Source organism: Capricornis sumatraensis, chromosome 2, assembly GCF_032405125.1.
Source record: "Capricornis sumatraensis isolate serow.1 chromosome 2, serow.2, whole genome shotgun sequence".
Lineage (NCBI taxonomy): Eukaryota > Metazoa > Chordata > Mammalia > Artiodactyla > Bovidae > Capricornis > Capricornis sumatraensis.
Window position 1 is genome coordinate 159,304,817 of NC_091070.1, and position 23,103 is coordinate 159,327,919.

A 23,103-nucleotide genomic window follows, 5' to 3' on the forward strand; every position below is an offset into this window, starting at 1 on the left:
TATTTTTTTCAAGGTCCTGGGAGTGTAGCTGCTACAAACAAGACAGATTTGGGAGTTATGGAACCGTCTTCACCAAGCCCTAGCCCAGTGAAAAAAGGCAGTTCAATGAATTGGTCTTTCCCGGATAAAATAAAATCTCCACGAACTGTGAGGAAACTTTCCATGAAAATGAAAAAGTTGCCAGAACTTAGCCGAAAACTGAGTGTTAAAGGAACCTTGAATTATGCGAACAGTCCAGATAATACTCCTTCTTTGTCTAAATGTAACTGTCAAGAGATTCATCATGCTGTTATTCTACCTTCTGGGAATACAACCACAGCTGCTAAGAGGAATGTGATAAGTCGGTACCATCTTGATACCAGTGTGTCTTCTCAGCCCAGCTATCAGAAGAAAACCTCCATGAGTTCTAAGTATTCCTGCAAAGGTGGTTACCTCAGTGATGGAGATTCACCTGAACTGATAGCCAAATCTAGCAAATATGGATCTGAAAACAAATTTGCAAAAGGAAAAGACATAATTCCAAATAGCGGCAGCAAGAATGAAATAGACATTGATGCTTTTAGACATTACAGCTTTTCTGATCAACCTAAGTGTTCACAGTACATATCTGGGCTCATGAGTGTGCACTTCTATGGTGCTGAGGATTTAAAACCACCTCGGATAGACTCAAAAGACGTCTTTTGTGCAATTCAGGTAGATTCAGTGAACAAAGCCAGAACAGCTTTGCTCACATGTCGAACAACGTTTTTAGACATGGATCACACTTTCAACATAGAAATTGAAAATGCACAGCATTTGAAATTAGTAGTGTTTAGTTGGGAACCCACTCCAAGGAAAAACCGAGTGTGTTGTCATGGAACTGTTGTTCTTCCCACCTTATTCCGAGTGACAAAGACACATCAGCTGGCTGTCAAACTTGAACCTAGAGGACTTATTTACGTGAAAGTGACTCTTTTGGAACAGTGGGAGAATTCACTTCATGGGCTAGATATAAATCGAGAGCCAGTAATATTTGGTGTTGATATTCGAAAAGTTGTAGAGAAAGAAAATATAGGCTTGATGGTACCACTCCTGATTCAGAAATGTATTATGGAAATTGAAAAGAGAGGCTGTCAGGTATTAGTTTACTGTGTTTCTCTATTGCCCCCTTATCTATCTATTTGAGTAATTAATTCAATTTATTTATAGTAAGTCTTAGGAGAAGGAGTTCAAGGTAAGTTTAAAAAATCTAATTTAGACTTTTTCTCATTCCTATTCTTTATTTTTATTATGTTATTGTTTAGGATATAATTTATGCCTTAACCTGTGTTGTCAATGATTGGAAGCATGCTAGATGGTTCTTTATGTTTGATGCAGGGCTGCATGGATACTTTGAGATGAAGATATTGCATTTTACAGTGACATTCCTAGGGAAAGCCAGAGCTAATAACATGGACTAAGACTAATTCGTTTAAGGAATGTTTCTGCATGGTTTGACTTTCCTTTGATAGAGAGTTCAACAGTGAATCTTATAACCCTGTTTCACTCCTAAAATTAACTCCCTGCCCTTATTTCCTGTTCTACCTTAGTTCCACGCTTTGGAAAGCGTAAGCTTACCCATGTCTTACCTTTGGGATAGCATGGTGGATAAGGAGAGGTCCTACTAATAAAAGCACATCTCATTCTCTTTTCCTTTTAAAGAAGGTAAAAGCAGTTCATTAGAACAAACAAAAAACCTGGTGCTATTTGTAACAAGATGGGCTTCCCTGGTGGCTCGGACGGTAAAGAGTCTGCCTGTAATACAGGAGACCTGGGTTCAATCCCTGGGTCGGGAAATTTCCCTGGAGAAGGAAATGGCAACCCACTTCACTATTCTTGCCTGGAGAATTCCACGGACAAAGGAGCCTGGTGAACCTTAGTCCATGCGGTCAGAAAGAGTCGGACATGACTGATACTTACTTTCATGTAAATGTTAACCAGTTGGTAGACCCTATTTTTGGGGCTTTCCTGGTGGCTCAGGCAGTAAAGAATCCACCTGCCAAATGCAGGAGATACAGGAGACTCTGGGTCGATCCCTGGATTGGGAAGATCCCCTGGAGAAGGAAATGGCAACCCACTCCAGTATTCTTTTCTTGGAAATCTCATGGACAGAGAAGCGTGGTGGGCTATAGTTCATGGGGTTGCAAGAGTTGGACACGAATTAGTGACTAAACCACCGCCACCAGACCTTATCTTTATTTTCATTAATACTTGTAGAATGACAATGAGAAGCAGTGTATCACTGAGGATATTAATATGAGGTACAAGTAATTATTTATACTAATCTTTTGCAAAACAAAATAAGACTTAGAATCATTACTAAAGTGTTTTGCTTTAGTGCTATCAGAATTTATAACATTGATCAAAAATACCAAGGATGAATACCATAAAATCTGAAATATGATTTCTTTAGAAGAATACAGAAGCAAATGTTAAATAACCTACCTTGAATTTAACATGGAAACTATAGAAACCTCCTAACTTAATGGAGTTTGGTATAAAGATACAGGAAACTTAGATTCTGGTTTCTCATCCATTGTTGTGTGATGTTGGGCAAGTCACTTAATCTCTGTGAGTCTTTTCTGCTTATATTAATAAAAATAGATGTAGTAACTTCCTGAAGCAGAGAGGTAGGACATTTGAATTTTTGAAACCTCATTCAGATATGTGATTCTATCAAGGTGAGTTTGTGTTGTCTGGGTGGAAGTGAGGCCTTTAGAATCCAGCTTTTGGTCCAGTTACTCTTTTCTTAAGGGTGTCTATTTTCCCTCCATATTTTTTCCCAGGGAGCATATAGAGAAGCCAGAAGTTAGGCAGGCTTTAAATAAAGCTAAAGTCTTTTACAGTTGTACACTAAAATGTGTGTTAGTTGCTCAGTAGTGTCTGACTCTGCGACCCCATGAAATGTAGCCTGTCCATGGAACTCTCCAGGCAAGAATACTGGAGTGGGTAGCTATTTCTTCCTCTTGGGGACCTTTCTGACTCAGGGATTGAACCCTGGTCTCCTGCACTGCAGGCAGATTCTTTACCGTCTGAGCCACCAGGGATGCCCCATAAGTAACTCAAGTAGCACTATACTTTTACAGTCTATTTTCTGAAAATATTTCATAAAGAGCAAGTAGATAAGACTGTTGTAAGTGATGTTAAATGCCAAGAAAATATTTTTTAGGAATGCTTTTTATTTCTATAAAGTTTAGAAAGATTTATTTTAATAAGAAATTATTTCCTATGAAATAAAAAGTAAGATTAACAGTTGTATGTTTGAAACAGTTCTTTTTAAACACCTTTTCTTGTTTTGTCTTTTTTGCTTCTCCCTGTTCCACCCCAATACACATACAGAAAGAGGCTGATATGTGCCTGTGTTTTATAAACCAGCATACTGCTTAAATTTTGTTTACCTTTCTAGTCAGTATTCCTTTTTTTTTAAACCATGACAATTAGGTTTCGATAGTGATACTAAAATAGTTTGTGATATTTTTCCAAATACTTGGAAGGCTACTATCATACATCTCCTGCTTCGAGTGGGTAAAGATTAGTATAGAAATCATACTCATGGTCTGTCCAGTTTAGATTCTGTCCTTACTAGAGGCATCAAGCGTGTACTTCAAGTGTTTGATTCAGGAAATCAGCCTCTGAAGTTAAGGAATATATCCTAAAATAGTCCTCCCTGATGTATGTATAGTATATCTTCCTGCTTTTATTCACTTTTAAAAACTATGTTCGTACTATCAGCTTTTGGGATAACACATTCCTTTAAATTATCACTCGTTATTGAAGTATTACTTTCTTTAATTTGTTCTACGTGCATCTTTCTCAAGCTTAAAAGGATGCATCTTTATGAGATTTTTGTGACACTCTAAGTTTGTTACACTAGAAGGGCTCTACTCAAGTTGGTTTCTTCTAAGGTTGTAGTGTTTCCTTTGATCCTGTTTAATATTTTAGTTTCATTTTCTGGATCATTTGCCATTCTGATTCTCTTTCTCTTGATGTTGTAACTAACACCTGCTATTGTCACTGTGAATATACCGTGAATGTGGAGAAGAATAGGACATTTGAATTTTATTCCTAGTACATTCCTTGGTTTCCCATATCCTGTTGATCCTTTCAAATTCAGCAGCACCTTGAACTACCTTCTCTTAGAAATAGTTGTAGATTCTCTACTATCTTTAAGTTAATTCTGAGTGCTTGTCATCTCAAATATTTTGGATAACATTTCTGTGGATCCATTACTGATACTTTCCTATATTAAGACTCACCTTTTGTAGTGTAGTCTATCAGTTATTTAAAAATTCATAAGAGGTTAGTGTCATAAGTAAACCTATAAATTTCATTTGCTTTCTTCCTCTAGATCCTTAGGGATCGCATTGTGTGTTTTCACTTTATTTCTGTCTTGAAGTAATATCTTTATCCAATCTTTCAATTCAAGGTGACTGAACTTCCTAAATAGTCTTTGATGTAGAAGTATAGGTGACGACCACTTTCCTCAATTTTCATGAAGATTTTTTCTTTTAAAAGGCCCCAGTTGCTTAATCAGCCTGTTTTCTCTTTAAGATACCATGTTGATTTCCTCTTAGTGAATTTATATTGAACTAACAATGTTTAAAAAACAAATCTTTTTAATGTAGATTGAAGGGAGATTGAGTGGTGTTTAGCATCATAAATACATTTTGAACTAGAAGTTTTATTTTCCCCTTTAATATATTATTTCCACTGAATTTCCTTCAGTGCTTTATAATCAATTCATTTGATAAGTTTAAAAAATCCTAGATTTGTTTTCATTTCTTCCCAAGAAACTTTAAAAGATAACTTTACAGAAATAGTTTCCTGGAACCTTATTTCAAATATATACTTAAAAAAAATAAACTGAGGTTTTGGGTTTTTAAAATAAACTGAGTATTAAACAAATTAAAAAACTTGCCCAAATTCACCAAGCAAGGAGTGATAGTGTGGGGCTTTATGAATCCAAAATCTTTGATTAGCTGTTGTGCTGTATTACTTCAATCTGGAGCAAAAGATGTAAAAGGGCACCCATGGAGATATTGGTTGAGTGTATAAAATTAAAGGGAAGGGATTGTGTCTTTGCTTAAGATATTATAGCTAGCACTACAGGTATATCATTTGAATTTAAATGAAAGAATATAAAATTTAATATTAAACTATGTAACTACAATCAGTATAGTCTGTGGTGAGACTTCAGAAGCTTATGTTTGAAATATTTTTAATTAAATGCCATCAGAATATAAGATTGCCAAAGTCATGTGATTTATACATACTGTACTCTTATATTTTCTCTTTATCCAATTTACCGTAATGTGGCAATAATTTTATTTCTAGGTAGTAGGCCTATACCGATTATGTGGCTCGGCAGCAGTCAAGAAAGAACTTCGAGAGGCTTTTGAGAGGGATAGCAAAGCTGTTGGTCTGTGTGAAAGCCAATACCCAGATATAAATGTAATAACAGGTAATAAATAGATGTTATTTTTATGTACACATTCTGAAAGACTACCTCTGCAGGAAGGAGAATTGAAATACTGTTTTGGTATTATTCTGAAGTCTTTTTTTCCTTCTTTCACAAACACTACTGTGTTCTTTTCTGTGGGGAGGTACCAAGATATGGTCCCTGTTCTCAAACAGCCAACCTTTGGAAGGAAGTAAGGCCTACATTAAATTAGCTCCAGTAGCTAACAGAAGGAAAAGGGCACCTTGTCTTCACGGAGGGATAAATAAAATGCCATCAGGTTCAGTTTGACTGGAGCATAGGTAATATAAGGGGCATTGACTATCTGGTTAGAGAATTTAGATTTATTTACTAGGCAGAGGGAATCCAAAGATTTTTGAGCAGAGGAATGAAATCTTCAGAGATAGTCTTCAGGAATACTTATCTGGCAAGTCTGTGCGAATGATTGAAATAAGAAGATAGAAGAGGAAAGAAAACCAGTTAGGAAGGCTTGGCAATAGTCTCAGCAAAGAGGTAATGAGAGCAGATGGCATCTTACAGCAGTAGCAACATTAGGAAGGAATAGAATTGAAAGTAGATGAAGACAGGGAGGGCCCAGAAAAACATAACTTTGACACCTGGTTGATTGGATTCCATTAGCAGAAATAAGAGAAAACTACTGTTTTTAGTGGAGAAACGTAGAAAAAGATTATGAATTGGATTTCTTTTCAAACATATATTGAACTTGAGGTACCAGTCGGAGATCTCAGTGGATACATCAAGCAAAGTTGAAAGTGCTTATCTGCAGCTAAGGAGAGGATGTAGGAGAATGTGAGGGGTCTGTTATTTGCCCGGGTGATGAATACAGTCCAATGTGCAGCATTGCAAATACTCTTCCAAAGCCCTGAGTGATGAAAATGGCAATTTGATGGTTATTGGCACTAGTTATAGTTAACACCTTCCAGTTGTCTGTAAAGTTTCAAAAGTCCAGAACTTTGAGGATTTCAAAACTTTGGAGGCAGGCAAAGAAAGAAGAAACATCTAAAGGGATTGAGAGGAAAGGAGTCAGAAACTTTGGGAAACAAGAAACTAATAGAGTTTTCACAGCAAGGTGTGATGCAGTGTCATTCTGTGGAGAGATCATATGAGATGAGAACAGAAAAAAAGGCCTTTAGGAGATTTTTGATAACTAATCAATATTTGGGGACCGTTGGCTTATAATTCCATGTTTGTTTTTTGTTGTTTTACTTTTTATTAGCAAAGTTTTCAAGCATAGAATACTATGATAAACCTTCTTTGTCCATCATCTGGCTTCCATAGTGACCAAACCTGTCTCATTTATACCCCTCATTTGATTCTCCCCACACTTGGACTATTTTGAACCATAATCTCAGATATCACATCCTTTCACCTACAGATGCTTTGGTATGTATTTCCAGATTGTCTGTGTATTTTGATAGTCTTTCTCTTCTCTCTATTGTCAACTACCATTTTTTCCCTTGCTCTAACAATATTTGTTTTTCTCTTTTAAATTGCTTTCTTATTTTGCACACAGTTGTCTAGGTGAGAATTTGAGAGGGCTCAACTTGCACATATTAAAGAGATTTTTAATGATTGGAATCCTTAAAGACAACTTTTAGCATTGAGACTTTCCAAATATTTGAGCTTCCCAATCTCTGAACTCTGAATGACTGTATTTTCATAGATTATTTAATATACATTCTTAGATAACTAAGTTTGATCCCAAGCATTTTAATTCTAAAAGAAAACAAACCAAAGCACTTTTTTTCCTGTAAGTTTTAGCAAACCAGAAATAATGGTTACTTTTATTTTTCTAAAGGAAGAAGGTTTATTATTTCTATTAAAAAATGGGTCATTTCTACAAAAAGGTAGATTTTTCCCCCTTAGTAGTATATAATTAACAGAATCAGCAAAAGACTCATTTTTGAATTTATTAAGGAGAAATTTTATAAATATCAGTTCTCAGAAAATTACATTCTGAATAAAAAGAAGTTTTGTCTTAGTTGAAGCCTTGGCTTAGAGGTAAAAATTATGTCAGATGTGTACAGTTTAAGAAGATGAAGTGATGTGGTTTGAACTGTCAGAAATTTGCAGCATATGCAGAAGATATGACAGTAGATCAATGAATGTTAGATTTATAGAAGCATTCTTTTCTAAAGTTGAGAGTTTCCATAGTTTATGAATTAGATATTTCTTGGCTTTATTCTTTGTATTCCGTTTCAGTAAAGTTGTTTTTCAGAAGAACCAAGAGCTCTTTTCTTTCTTGATAAAAAGCCAATGGAATGATTTAAGTTTTGTCTGAGAAATACCATTGGAATTGCAATAAATTATACACAGGGGCTCATCATGGCTCAAAATTTGGGGAGTTGGCCAGTAATAGTGTTGCCTCATGTGTTTGTTCCGTGTGAACTCACATTGCTAAGTAAACTTTGAAATGTTATTAACAGTTCAATAGGTCTAAAAAAGATATTAATGGAGTGGATGATAGGCTTTACTCACAGTTTAATGTGTTCTTAGTGATTGGTTTGTCTGGAATACAGAATGAAGTACTCCAGACAAACCAGAATTTTTTCAATCAGATGCAAAATTTAAGGTGTAAAATCTATTCATAGTTTTAAGGAACAATAATAGAAAAGTCAATAGTTAGTATTTATTATTTAGTGATTATTAAAGTTTTAGACAGAGAGAATGGTGAATTTTGTGATTGAGAATTAATAAAATATAGGTACTTCAAACCAGTCTCTGAGAAACAGATGTAGTTTTAGAGATAGAATGCCCTTTTTTTCCCAGTGTGGTGATGCCTGTATTGCATCACAGGGATGAGTAGAATCTTCCTGTGTAGTTGGTCCTTGTGCCTGAAGGCAAGAGGCATATGATTTCATAGTATCTAACTAATACAGTGTTCTTGCCTGGAGAATCCCAGGGACGGAGGAGCCTGGTGGGCTGCCGTCTATGGGGTCACAGAGAGTCGGACACGACTGAAGCAACTTAGCAGCAGCAGCAGCAGCAGCAACTAATACAGGGTAGCTTAAGAGATGTAACTGGAACCAGTTCTTTATTTACCAATAATTGCCTGCTTCAAGTACATGATGAAAGATATACTGTGTTTCATTAAATAAACTTCATCATAAATGTCCCCCGTCTTTTTTTAAGTAGCTTCTGTAGCGTTAAAGATTGTCACCACAAAGTTATTATCTTATGTTTTTTATGTCCCAAAGTGTTAAGAAGGCAAAATGGTTTTAAGATGCCTCTATCTATCACTAAGTTTTTGAATTAAGACCATATGGTCAATTTCTAGATTTATGAGTCGTTATATCTTATATGTCACAATGTACTATAAATACTTCCTCTCTGTATCATTTTATAAAATCTTTTATTTTTCCTGTGAAGTTTGTCTGCATTTACTAATAGAAAAGCAATAATAACCTTTACTTCATTGAACATAATATGCTGAGCATACTCTAAGTGCTTAATGTTTGTTATAATAATTCTCCCTTATTTGCCTTAAAATTATAGTGAAGTAAGTAATCTTGAATCCATTTAAAATCCGGATCCATTTAAAATTCCGTTTATATTAATGGTTGTTTAGTATATTACTCATAAAGTATAATGATATTTGACATATATTTTCACTAAGTTATGAAGTTATCTTTTCTGGAGATCTTTTAGATTTTAATTTAATATAATTGCATTATAGGACAAGTCTCAAATTACCAGGACATATTGAGTTTTATGAGAACTAACAAGTCTTGTTTTGTCAAGGAACAAATATGGAACCTTAAAAAAAAATTATGCCCTAAAGGTTTAGTAGTGTCTTTGTTTGGCAGCTACAGAAAATTGCATTTTCACTTTATAGTTGTAGATTCTTTTTAAACTGAATGTTTCTCTTCATTGTGGGAAACTAAGGATAGTAGTAAAGATCATATGATAAAAGTTAAGGAATGGGAATATCACTGTATATCTAACAGGTATTGATTATTATTATATGCCAAGCAATTTATATATATTGTATCTCCTTGTGTATATCAGAGAAAAAGTTTGGTCAGTATTCTCTTGGTTCCTTCCTGCATTTCCATCTTGTTACCTTTTTACTATGGAGTAGGAAGTTATGCTATGACCCACAGAGATGTTACGGGGAGGGAGGTAGGAGGGGGGTTCATGTTTGGGAACACATGTAAGAATTAAAGATTTTAAAATTAAAAAAATAAATAAATTTAAAAAAAAAAAGGAATAAGGTTTTTTGGAGGCTCACAGCACAGTCTTGTACCTCCTCTTTCCTGTTTAGTATCATCATCAGAATACTTGAGCATTTTCATTTATTCACTAAAGACTTTGATATCTTACCTATGGTTAGATTTCCAGCTGAAGTCCTGCCATCATTCTGAATGACTTTAACATACAAATGACCGATCTAGTACACTCTTCTTATCTAACCTAATTATTATTGAGTATCAACTGATACCTTAAACTCTTTCTTGAAACATTCTTTCCTTTACTGCCTTGATAGCATATTTTCCTGTCCTGCTCCCCACCCCCACCCTGCCTCTACTTACTGTTCACACTTCTTTAGCCGTTCTTCCCTAGTCACCTTTGGAAAATCTTCTTCCTGATGACCACGTAAGAGCTGATTGAAGACTGGGATGGGGGTGGGGTGAGAGGGATATATGTTTGTAGCTGAATCATATTGTTATACAGCAGAAACCAATACAACATTGTAAAGCAATCATCCTCCCATTAAAAATAAATAAAAATAAGTTTTTTTAAAGAAAAAAAATTTTTTTTAAAAAGAGCTGATTGATGTTCTTCATCATTTTCTCCTATTATTAGGCCTTCTCATATCACTCTATATTACCTCCTTGGCTTCCCTGGTGGCTCATATGGTAAAGAGTCTGCCTGCAGTGTGGGAGACCCGGGTTCAATCCCGGGGTTGGGAAGATCCCCTGGAGAAGGGAATGGCAACCTACTCTGGTATCCTTGCCTGAAAAATCCCATGGACAGAGGAGCCTGGCGGGCTATACAGTCCATGGAGTCACAAACAGTCAGACACGCCTGAACGACTTCACTTTCTTTCTCTCTTTCTCTCTCCTCCTTGATAATCTCAGTCATTCCCAAGGTTCTAGTTATCATGTTTAAGTTGATCATTCTCAGATCTGTGTCTCCAGCCATCTTTTTCCTGAGTCTCAGATTTTTATATCCAGTAGCCTTGAATGTCCCATAGATAACTTAAGCTTAATACGTTCAAAATCAAACTCCTTTCTATCCTCTAAAGCATGGTTTTCCTCCTTTCCCCCGTTTCAAGTAATAGCACTATTATTCACTTAGATGCTGAAGCCCCAGACCTAGGAAACATCCTTTTTCCTCTGAATGACAAATATATTTTTGATTCAGTGGTCCTGTTTTGGAATTTGTCCTACCAACATACCTGCGTATATACAAAATGATGATGTGCAAGGTTATTCATTATAGCATGTTGTGAAATAACAGATTAGAAAGAATACAAGTATCTGTAGCCACTGACTAGATCAAAATGTGGGGCATTCATACATTGGAATACTGTGATATGGCTGTAAAAACGTTTGAAGAAAATTCTGTGTACTGAAAATATGGCAAGGGTTATGGCAAGGATAGGGCTTCCCTGGTAGCTCAGCTGCTAAAGAATCTACTTGCAGTACAGGAGACCCCAGTTTGATTCCTGGGTCAGGAAGATCCCCTGAAAAAGGGATAGGCTACCCACTGCAGTATTTTTGGGCTTCCCTGGTGGCTCAGTTGGTAAAGAATCTGCCTGCAATGCAGGAGACCTGGGTTTGATCCCTGCATTGCAAAGATTCCCTGGAGGAGGGCATGGCAACCGATTCCATATTCTCACCTGGAGAATCCCCATGGACAGAGGAGCCTGGCAGACTACAGTCCATGGGGTCGCAAAGAGTCAGACATGACTGAGTGACTAAGCACAGCACATAGCAAGGATAAAATGTTAAATGAAAAAGTATATATGCCGTCTTTTATGTAATAAAGGAGAACAAATAGCAATATGTTATTAATATTTATATTTGCATAAGCAAAAGCTGGAAGGATGCATAAGAAACTAATGAACCATTGTTGTGTTGTTTAGTTACATATGACTATTTTGGAACCCCAAGTACTGTAGCCCACCAGGCTTCTCTGCCCATGGGATTTCCCAGGCAAGAATACTGGAATGGGTTGCCATTTCCTTCTCTAGGGGATCTTCCCGAACCAGGAACTGAATCTGAATTTCCCGCCAAGAATTCTATGAGCCATAGTATTATCAAAATTTAAAAGATGTATCAGATGGGAAACTTCCTTTATGATCATGTTTAAATTCATATTGGGCTTCCCTTATAGCTCAGTTGGTAAAGACTCCACCTGCAATGCAGGAGGCCCCAGTTTGATTCCTGGGTCAGGAAGATCCACTGGAGAAGGGATAGGCTACCAACTCTAGTATTCTTGGGCTTCCCTTGTGGCTCAGCTGGTAAAGAATCCACCCGCAATGTGGGAGACCTGGGTTCAATCCCTGGGTTGGGGAGATCCCCTGGAGAAGGAAAGGCTACCTACTCCAGTATTCTGGTGGAGAATTCTGTGGACTATATAGTCCATGGGATCACAAAGAGTTGGACATGACTGAGTGCCTTTCACTTTCACTTAAATTCAAATTAAGCCCTCAAACTAAGTTCTCAGCTAAGCTGAGAGCATTTTCTAAATCAGTATTGTCTATATTTAGGTTTTTGCTGTCAGAAATGTCAATTTTTTTTCTTGCGATCACACTCTATCCTTTAGCTAGTATCTTAACCTACCTTCCTTATATGTAACAGCTATTATCCTTTCCTGTTTCCTCTACTATAGCTATATCACCTCTTAGTTCATAACTATTTGTGGTGTGTTTGAAATAGACTTACCTCATTCCTATTATAGTGGCACGTTTGTTGTTTTCTGTTCTTGGGTTTTGGTTTTAGAAATGATTTTTTTCTTCCGTAGTATAGCATTGGAGATTATCCAGACTATTCAGTATGTGTGTTTAAGCCATATCTTCTGTATTTAAGAGGAATTGCATTTATATAGCTCACTTATTTATAAGGGTTTATGAAAAGTCTGGAAATTAAAAATCCATATAATTGGAATAATTTACAATTAATATTAGTATGCCTTATTTTGTTTTGTTTTATATGCACTTAAATGAGCTTTTTATAAAAGGAATTTGCTTTATGAACAAATCTACTATATATGATAATTGGATATTATGCATGTGCACTATTAGCATGGTTTCGAAACAAAAAGTGAATTAATGAAGCAATTTCTAAGAATACAAATTGCAAGTGTTTTGTTACAGTACTTTTTACATTTCTGCTTTTATTGTTTTCAGAATGTTAAAAGTTCACTGTAATGATACTTTGAAAAAAAATTCGCCACAGCTTTTTATTGACATCTATTTCTGGTTTGTTTGGTTTCTGAAGGTGTTCTTAAGGATTATTTAAGAGAACTTCCTTCTCCTCTGATAACAAAGCAGCTTTATGAGGCTGTATTAGATGCAATGGCAAAAAATCCTTTGAAAATGTCATCAAATGGTTGTGAGAATGATCCAGGTGATTCTCAGTACACTTTTGGCCTTCTGGATTGTCTGCCTGATGTTGAGAAGGTAAGCACCATAGATATACATTCTTCCTGAAATAAACCACATACTTAATGAACTGAGTACTTAGCTCCAGAGCTACAGATAAGTTTTAGTTATTTGACATTTGTAGCACTAATGAGTTTTAGCTCTACCTTTGCTGAAGACTAAACAGTGTAAATCTAGAAACTGATTCTTAAATAGAATAAATCTAGAAAACAGTTTTTTCTCTTTCGCATGTGGTATTAACCTAGGCATGAATACTCCTGATAAGTTTTAAAAGAGTATTGTTATCTTATTATTAAAATGATATATTTATAATTAAGTTAGGAAGGTATAGAAAAGAAGAATGATAATTATCAATATCTAAAGCATATATAATTAACATTTTGGTTTATTTCCTTTATTAATAGTATTTTTAAAATATGGTAACTGTTTTGTGTACATGACTTAGCCTCAAGACTTAGTGCTCACCACCACTCTTTCCTTCCTCCTTGTCTCTTCACATTTGCCCCCTTCCCATGATCTAAATCTCATACCAGTATCTTCTGGTATGCCTGCAGGAGAGAGGATGACTGCACTTGCAGAACTAATCTTAGCCTAACTTTAGCTGTTGTTCCTTAGAACAAAAGGGAAAATAAGGGAAAGAAATATGGCCAGGCTTATCCAGATGAGGCCAACTTTGCCTATATTTCTTATCATGTGAGAGTGGAAGGTCCAAGAGTGGATAGAAATACTTTAAGCCTAATACCTTAATTCACTAGTTTATTTTAGTCATCTGAATGGCCTGTTCTCTGTCCAGTTAGATTAGGAATTTCTGTTCCCTTGGGTGGGAGAGAGGAATAGCTACAAAGAGGTAGGCAGAAGAAGGGTGGGGTGAAGGGGTAGAAATGTTCCTTCATCAATATAAGGTAAAATTATGTATCATTTTGCTTATGAGTGAAGACTCGAGTGTCAAGGAATTTAAATCACTTGCCCAAGATTATGTAGCTTTTTGGGTGTGATAGTCTATCATATGAATCTAGGCCTTGCTGGCCTTAAAGCTCATGCTGTTAATATTCTTTCTAAAAAGGCTCCAAAGTATTCCATTGAATGGATTTGACAATCTATCATTATTTGTTTTATATAAAATTTAGGTTTTGAACCTACTTGTATATATTTGTCCACAGATTTCTTTTCAGTTAGAATTACTTATTTAGATTAGAATTTCAGAGTGGAATTGCTGATTTAAATGTTGTGAACATTTTGAGGCTGTTAGAACATGTTTTCATATTACTTTTCAGAGGGGACATAACAGTTGTATTTTTTGGCTGATCTTATTTCAAGGACAAAAATATTTCTTACTTTAGGTTGCATTTCTTGGTTTGCTATTGAGATTGAGCCTAATATATTTAACCAGTCATGTGTGTGTGTTAACTGTGTTAACCAGTGTGTGACTGGTTTTGATTTCAGAATATCAACTGTACTCTAGATCCATTTGCTCCTGATTCCTTCCCTTCATAGCCAAACACTGAGCAAATGTTTGTTCTGGCAGTTATCACTTCTTCACCATTCATTTACTACTCAACAAACTGTTATCTGGCTTCCTACCCCATCTCTGTGGATCTGTTTTTGTCAAGGTTACTAATTACCTTCTAATCACCAAATCCAGTTGTCACTTTTGGCTCCAGAAATATTGATAATATGTCATTTTAATTTTTTAAAATAACTTTTTAAAGTCACAGGTTATTATTGGTATTTATTTCTTCAATTATGAAGAGGAAATTACATGCTTATTTTGTTAAATGATTGATCATATACCAGTATATTAAAAACATCATTTCTTTTCATAATTGCTTAAACTTAAATAACCATTCACTTCTTAAGCAAATTCCCCTTATTGGTTTCTTCAAGGATTAAAAAAAATTTTTTTTCAGTAATTTTTTTCATTTCTATGCTTCCCTTTTCCATTGTTTGTCTACTTAAAATATTTATTAAGAAGTGCATTGGCCTTCTTCCTAATCTGGATCACAACAGAACCTGGCCATGGTAACCTAGATTTTAAGATGGTGCCCCCTATTTATGACTACAGGATTTAACTGAACTTAAAAATGAACATTCTGTAACTCCTGCAGTTGAAGTGGGGAGTGCTAACCACTGGACTGCCAAGGAATTCCTTCAAGATACTTAATTTAATGATATCTACAAAAACCTGGATATTTTTGGTGGCCATTATTTAACCAACTATAGATACCTAATCTTATTAGTTTTTTGTTTATGCTTTCTGTATTTCTGTTTGCAAAAATAATTAGATACATGCATGTTTTCTCATTTCCCATTCTTTCTTACATAAAAAGTGACATAGTATGAAAACTAAGATCCTGCATGCCAAAACAAACAAACAAATAGGTATCTTGAGATGGAGAGATTATCTGGGATTATCAAGGTAGATCCTAAATGTAATCACAAGTATCCTTATAAGGGACGGGGAGAGGGAGATTTGACTACAGGCAGATGAAAACAGAGGGAAGCAGAATCAGAAGATGTTACATTGTTAGTTTTGAAAATGGAAGAAGGATCCCTGAGTTGAGGAATGTAAGGAATACAGCTCCTGGAAAAGACAAGGAAACAGATTCTTTCCTAGAGCTTCTGCCGGAGTGTGCCCTGCCTGCTGACACCTTGATTTTAGCTCCCTGAGATTCCTTTCAGACTTCTGGCCTCCAAATCTATCAGAGAATAAATTCATGTTGTTTTAAAACTTAAAAGAAAAAAAAAAGAACATTCTGCCCTAATCCCCTTTTCATCACAGCCTTTTGCTGTTATCTTTTTAGAGAAGGGAAGAGAGGAAAAAGTTGATGGCATATTTTCTAAGAAACTCCAGCTAAAATTTGGAATTCATTCATGAGCATTTTAGATAATTTATATTTTAACCATTCTATGAATCAAATTATGTTGTCAAAACCTAAGTGTCCTGTGTAACATTTTATAAAAAAAATGTGTTTCAAGTTCCAAACACCCAGCTTAAAAGCAAATCTTTGAAACAACCTTCTAAAAAGTGACAGGTTGTTTGTCTATATTTCCTACTATAAATTGTGTCCTTGAATTTATCCCTGTTTGACTGTATTAAATGAAATTTAACTCAATTTAGGCAACTCTAATGATGTTGTTGGATCATTTGAAATTGGTGGCTTCTTATCATGATGTGAATAAGATGACCTGCCAAAACTTGGCTGTGTGCTTTGGACCAGTATTATTAAGTCAGAGGCAAGAAACTTCCACCCATAACAACAGAGTCTTTACTGATTCCAAGGAACTTGCGACTGCTTTGGATTTTAAAAAACATATTGAAGTTCTTCACTACTTACTTCAACTATGGCCAGGTAAATGATTCAGTGGAATTATTTTTCTCTTACAATGATATCTCTACAATGATAGAATGCTTAGCTAATCATTAAATATGCCCATGTATGGTTGAAGAAAATCTTTTCTAGATTTTGCTTTTTAAAATAGTATGAATTGATACCTGCCTTTTAGATTTCTCCATTTAAATGTTCTGCTTTTGCTGATACTGTTGTAGACATAGAGATCAATGTATACGTTTTGGATTTGGTCAGCTCTGGGTTTGAATCCTGATTGTATCCCTTATTAGTCTGACCGTGGGCAACTTCATTAACATTTTAGAGCCTCAGTATCACCTTTTGTCATGTGGGTTAGTAATATGTTTATAGAATTGATAGGAAGATTAAATTTAAAAAAGTATGTGTATAAGGTGCTCAGCACAGCTCTTGGCACATAATAGGTACTCAGTAAATATTAAGATTTTTACTGTTATCATTTTTAGTTCAACTGATTTAAAGCAGAATTCATTCTGCTACTTAAATCAGTTCTTCCTGACATCTTTCATGTATTCATGGTCATTCTTCAAATTATCTAGGCTTGAGTGGACAATTCAGTTTTTCTTGTCCGTCCCTTATTCAATAAGAAAAGGCTGACAATTATTTTCCTAACATATCTCTTAAGTATTTTCACAGCTAAAAGGAATATGTATTTAATTAGATGCTTTATAAAGGATCCCTGTATTTAGGTTCTAAAATTTTCTTACCCGGTAGTAACTCCCACTTGCCTCCCCTATCCTGCATAGGACCAAGTGTGAAGATACTTCAGTGCTAAGGGCAGTACACAGTGTTAAAAGTGCCTGGGCCCTGGAGTCAGGCTTGGATTCAGATCCGATGGTGGCACTCACCAGCAGTGTGGACTCAGGCAAACTTTACTAAGCCTCAGTTTGCTTCTGTATGAATAGTGCCTACCTTAGGGCTGTTGTGAAGATTGGCATAAAGGATCTAAGGAAATGAACAGAGAGTTTAGCATAAAGTCAGTCCTCAGTAAATGTGATTATTAGTTTTCCCTGGTGGCTCAGTGGTAAAGAATCTGTCTGCAATGCAAGAGATGTGGGTTTGATCCCTGGGTCGGAAAGTTCCCCTAGAGAAAGAAATAGCAACTTGCTCTAGTATTCTTGCCTAGGAAATCCCATGGACAGAGGAGCCATGGGGGTCACAAAAGAGTTGGATACAACTTAGCCACTAAACAAAAAAAAAACTCTTTTGTTAATGTATGTGAGAGAAGGATAGACTAAATAAAGTACAAAAGGCTTGGACTTCCCTGGTGAGTCAGAGGCTAGGAGTCCGCCTGCCAATGCAGGGGACATGGGTTTGATCCTGGTTCGGGCAGATTTTACATGCCTCAAGGCGGCTAAGCCCATGCATCACAGCTCCTGAGCCCGTGCTCTAGAGCTCTCGAGCCACAGCTGCTGAAGCCTGCATGCCCTAGATCCCATGCTCTGAGACAAGAGAAGCCGCCACAGTGAGAAATACCAAGCACCACAGCTAGAGCGTGGCTCCTGCTCGCTGCAGCTAGAGAAAGCCCACGTGTGGCAACAAAGACCCAGCACAGCCAAGAATAAATAAATATGAATAAATACGTATTAAAAAAAAACACAAAGTATAAAGGATTGCTTGATTTAGTCTTTTAAAAAATTAATTAATTTTTAAAAGTGAGTTAAAAATTAAGCTAATAAAAATTTTCAACTTTTAAACTTGGAAAGTTAATATTTTGGTTTTCTTTTAAATACAGGCTTAAAAAATCATTTTCAAATTATATTTTAGCTGAGTTAGTATGTATTATTTATTAGTTAAAAGTGCTGAATGTAGATGTTCTGACTAATTAGTCTGATTTCTACATTTGGTACCCAACATAAGGGATCACTCAGGTTCAGGTTTAAATGTGTGTTTCCTAGCTTTTCCTGGAACTGTTTTAATTTTAATAAACATGAAAAATTGGGAAAGGAGCTATCTTATCATTCTAATCAAATGAAAGTTTTCTTGCCTGGAGCTATTAAGTTTATTACCAGTATCTGAGTTCTTTTATCATTAATTCTGTATCAGAGGTTAATGTCACTCCATTATTTTGTAACAGTCATCTTAGTGTTGGATTTGGGAGCAAAAATTTATGTTGTATGTTATAGGAAAAAAAGGTTCAGATTTGAGACTCACTGTACAGTATTTCAATAACAACCTTAAGCAATTGTGTCTGAGTATATAGCACCTTATTCCAAAGGTTTGTGTGGTTGGATTGAAAAATAGCTGCCCCCTTGTCTATAACTTGTTATTTTTCTTCAGTTATAATACCTCAGACAAAGTATAGAATAGGGCAGAAAGTTGAGAGGAAATAGGAGTTAGTCTTGCGTGCTACATCACTTGCTTTTGGATTTAAGAAGAGGCACAAATCAGGTAGACACAGTGCACTTACTGAGCCTGAGAAAATTGATGGTGCCATGGAAAATGGGCCACGGCATATTACTTGCTGAATGACTGTCCTTGCTACATGTACCCCATTTATTTTCCTTGTTGGTATTTATCCTACTCCAGAAATAAAAAGAATTGGTTCCACCCTTTCCTGTCTACCTTTCTTCTTTTTTACTTCCTTAACTTTTTATTTTTATTTTTTAATTTTGGGCAGTATAATTTACTTTATATTAATAATTTGAATATAATTTACTTTGAGCTTTTCTTCTTAAAAAATCTTGTCTTCAAAGTGGTCCGTTAGAACCCTGGTATACTGGCACTGAAAGTTAAAAGTCAGCCTGCCAGTGGCTTTTCAGATTCTTCTGGCAAAACCCTAAATTCTTTGGAAGCAGCTTTGAGGCCAGATTGGCAGCAGGTGAGACAGCAAAATGGAAACATATTTCCCTTTTGATCAAAACAGTCTTCTTTTCATCTTTTTTATGTACTGGGTATTTAGAAGGTAGTTGCTTTTAAAAAACATTAGTTTGCTGTCTTAAGAATATTGAAAATTAATGATAGGCTACCCTTTCACTTTATAGATAGGAAAATAGCTTTAGAGAATATACAATTCTTAGACCAGCTGTTTGCTACATCACATTTTATATGACATCGATTTGGGACTGGGCTTTTGTTTTTGGAAGAGCTATCTATTTTCCCTAATTCTTTTTTTTGGGGGAGGGGGTGCTGTGCAGCTTGTGGGATCTTAGTTCCCTGGCCAGAGATTGAACCTGAGCCCTTGGCAGGGAGAGTACTGGAGTCCTAACTGCTGGACTGCCAGGGAATTCCTTCCCTAATTCTTTTTGGTTTATTTTTCTCACTAGACTAAGCTTCATGAGGTCCAGGACTACATTTTGCTTACCTCTACACTTCCAGGTTATAACAGAGTACTTGGCAACAACTAGATACCCAATATATTCTATTAAGTAAAGTAATTATGCCCAAGGTAATTATACTATAGATAAAAAGCTAATAGAGTGGTGATTAAAAATATAAATCTATTGGTAGAAAATAAGGAAATTATGCTTCTTAGTAATTATCATTATATTCTGAGAATTTTTTAACAACTTTCTAGATTGTATTTTCATCTTATTCTTTTGAAGGTGGGTAATCAGCAGTGCTAGGAAAACCAGAATTTTGGGGGGTAAAAGTAACCATTTTATCTGCATATGTAATAGGAAACCCATATCACCACCAGTAGTTTAAAAAGCTAGTAAAGTTGATTTTTTAGAAATTTTGGTCTAAAAGATATAAAATACTACAGTTGGTTTTTTGAAAGAAAGTGTTAGTTGCTCAGCCGTGTCCGATTCTTTGCAACCCCACGGGCTGTAGCTCACCAGGCCCTCTGTCCATGGACTTCTCTAGGCAAGAATACTGGACTGGGTTGCCAATCTCTTCTCCAGGGGATCTTCCCAATCCAGGTCTCCTGCATTGCAGGTGGATTCTTTGCTGACTGAGCCACCAGAGATATAAAATATTATAAATTGGTTTCTTAAATGTTTTCTAAGAAAATGCAAAAATAATGTTTGAACAGGGACTTGGTTAAGCAACTTTAAGCAGCTGGCAACAAAATAAAGGTGGGTTTTTGCAGGTGAATGTCGGAAAATACAGACAAATTAAGACAAGGTCAACACAGAGTCAAAAATGTTTTACCCTGGTTGGATCACAAACCAGATGACCTCAAGGTTAGCCTAGTACTGTAATGGGTTGGCAAAAACAACAGGCATGACACTTAAGCACTAAGAATAGGAAGAGCACAGCAAATGAAGGGGAAAAGGCAAGGAGACTTAGTAAGGATAAGTATCTTCAGTAGAAGGATGAATAATTAAACAGTGAAAAAAGTTAGATATCCATTCTGCAATGGCATATGGCACTCTCTGTTAATACTGTTTTAAATATCAAGTTAAAGTAAATATCTCCATTCCTTTCATGGCTCAGTGGGTAAACAATCCTCCTGCAATGCAAGAGACACAGGAGACACCCAGGTTCAATCCCTGGGTTGGGAAGATCCCCAGGAGAAGGAAATGGCAACCCACTCCAGTATTCTTGCCTGGAAAATCCCATGGACAGAGGAGTCTGGTGGGCTCCAATCCATGAGTTGCAAAGGGTTGAACACAACTGAGCGACTAACACACACATTCCTTTAAAGTAAATATCAGACCTTTTTTTTTGTAGAAAATTTTAAATCAAGAGCTTTTAGCTATTCATAGTGATATGTAATAGCCATCATAAAAATGCAGGTAAACAGAAATGTTAAAAACATACCGATATACAGTTATCAGGTATTTTAATAAAATCTAAGTTAAAAAAATCATTCAATCTCTGAAAATGTTATATAAATCACTGTACATCTGGAAAACTAGAACCATATACATGTCTGTATTATTCTTTAATTATTTTATTCAGTAGGAAATGAATATGTTAGAGAGTTTAAAGTTGGTATGTTGTCACTGGTTATATGTTCCCTTTATCTTAGTGAAGGGAGGTATATAGATGGAGAGGCACTTATTAATGGAGAATAAACATGCAGAAATAGAAAGGCATTATGGATAATTTTTTAATAGCTGTGCCTCAACATTTAAATTAAGTCCATTCGACAAGTGTTTTATTCAGTACACACCAAAGAGTAAGCTGTAAAGCCTTGATTTGTTATGAAGTAATGTGTGTCTCCCTCCTAATCTGTTTGGCCAGTGCAATGCATGCTATTAATAATAGAAGGAATTAGTCTAAGTATGAGGAATGTTATTTGTGATTGTTAGAGTCCTAACCAGAATGGGAAAATAAAATATCTGTACTATTTTCAGGCAATAAATGAAGACTGTTATTAGCTAATGCTGTATAATCAAACTCAGGTAACAAGTGGACAAGTGTAGATTTCATGCATTTTATCAAAGTGAAATTTGGCTGTTTAAAGTCAAGTAAATTATGACACTGCTGCTAGTAGAATTGCAAAAAACCCACAAAGATTAGAACTTTAAGACTGAGCACTTTAGATGCCTTGGCCTCATTTAGATATTTGCAGATAAAGAAACTTTTGTTTTGTTTATACACAAACATGCCTTGCCTGCTTTTTGCTGTAGCTTTTAATTTAAAAGAAGCTACCAGCTTAGCCACTGTTTGAATTACAGCTAGATATTAATTAACTTGCGCAGAAAGTTAATCAACTTGGAAATTTGATTTATTTGGGGATGTTGTGATGTAGCATGAATTCGCACCGCTGAACATTCTACTGGCTTCTGTTCCTCATCTTGATTATGTCTGGTGATAGAAAAAATAGTTATGGAATGCTTTCTTTTGGTAATGTGCATGTGTTTGTTGTAATGCATGTTTGTAGTTGATTATTAAATAGCTTCTCTTTAGCTCTGTGTTTTTAAATTGGATTAAGTTGGATTACTGTCACTAAAACAAATCAATTCTTTGTTCCTAGTGCAACGTTTAACTATCAAAGAATCAGCAGACAATTTGTTCCCAGAGCAGAAATCTTCTCTAAATTATTTGAGGCGGAAGAAAGAACGACCTTACTTGTTAAATTTAAGTGGTACTGAATCATCAAGAGTACTCAGGCCAAGGCAAACCAGACTAGACAGTCCACTCAGTAATCGTTACGCAGGAGATTGGAGCAGCTGTGGAGAAAACTACTTTTTAAATACGAAAGAAAATTTAAATACTGTGGATTATGATGATGTCCCTTCAGAAGACAGAGAAAATGGAGAAAACTGTAGCAAAATATATGAGCCAGATATCATGACTGAACAGCCAACTCCTCTGTCCAAAGAGTGCACATTTCAGACGTATTTGACAGTGCAGACAATTGAGTCTAGAGTGGACCGAAAAGTCAATCTCAAAGATCTACAAGAAAGTATTGATACTTTGATTGGAAATCTAGAGAATGAACTCAACAAAAACAAGCTTAATATGAGTGTTTAAGGTTGAGAGTTTTTGCTTATTCATAACGTCTTATGTTTCACATCCATCTTTCTCACTTTCTTGTATCTCTCACAGTGATGTTTTAAATTTTTTACTCTTGAAACCTTCAGTTATTTTCTAACAAGTTCATGTAATTCAAAAAACACCATTCATTACCATAGTTTTTACTTATTTCATTAGGAAGTTTTTCTTGAGGTAAAGATAACCTGGACTTCTTGTGGGTATTTCTTGCCAATGCTATGGGTATAAGTTTAAAATGC

General features: G+C 35.6%; 1 protein-coding gene across 1 annotated transcript in view; it reads left to right on the forward strand.

Annotated features, from left to right (window-relative positions):
* Positions 1 to 22,843, forward strand: part of SYDE2 (synapse defective Rho GTPase homolog 2) — a 38,135-nt gene extending 15,292 nt beyond the window's left edge. Inside the window, exons 3-7 of the mRNA XM_068966604.1 lie at positions 14 to 1,116; positions 5,353 to 5,479; positions 12,946 to 13,127; positions 16,228 to 16,459; positions 22,344 to 22,843. Of these exons, the coding sequence (XP_068822705.1) occupies positions 14 to 1,116; positions 5,353 to 5,479; positions 12,946 to 13,127; positions 16,228 to 16,459; positions 22,344 to 22,843 (2,144 nt within the window). The remainder of the gene's footprint in view (positions 1 to 13; positions 1,117 to 5,352; positions 5,480 to 12,945; positions 13,128 to 16,227; positions 16,460 to 22,343) is intronic.
* Positions 22,844 to 23,103: the final 260 nt, after the last annotated feature.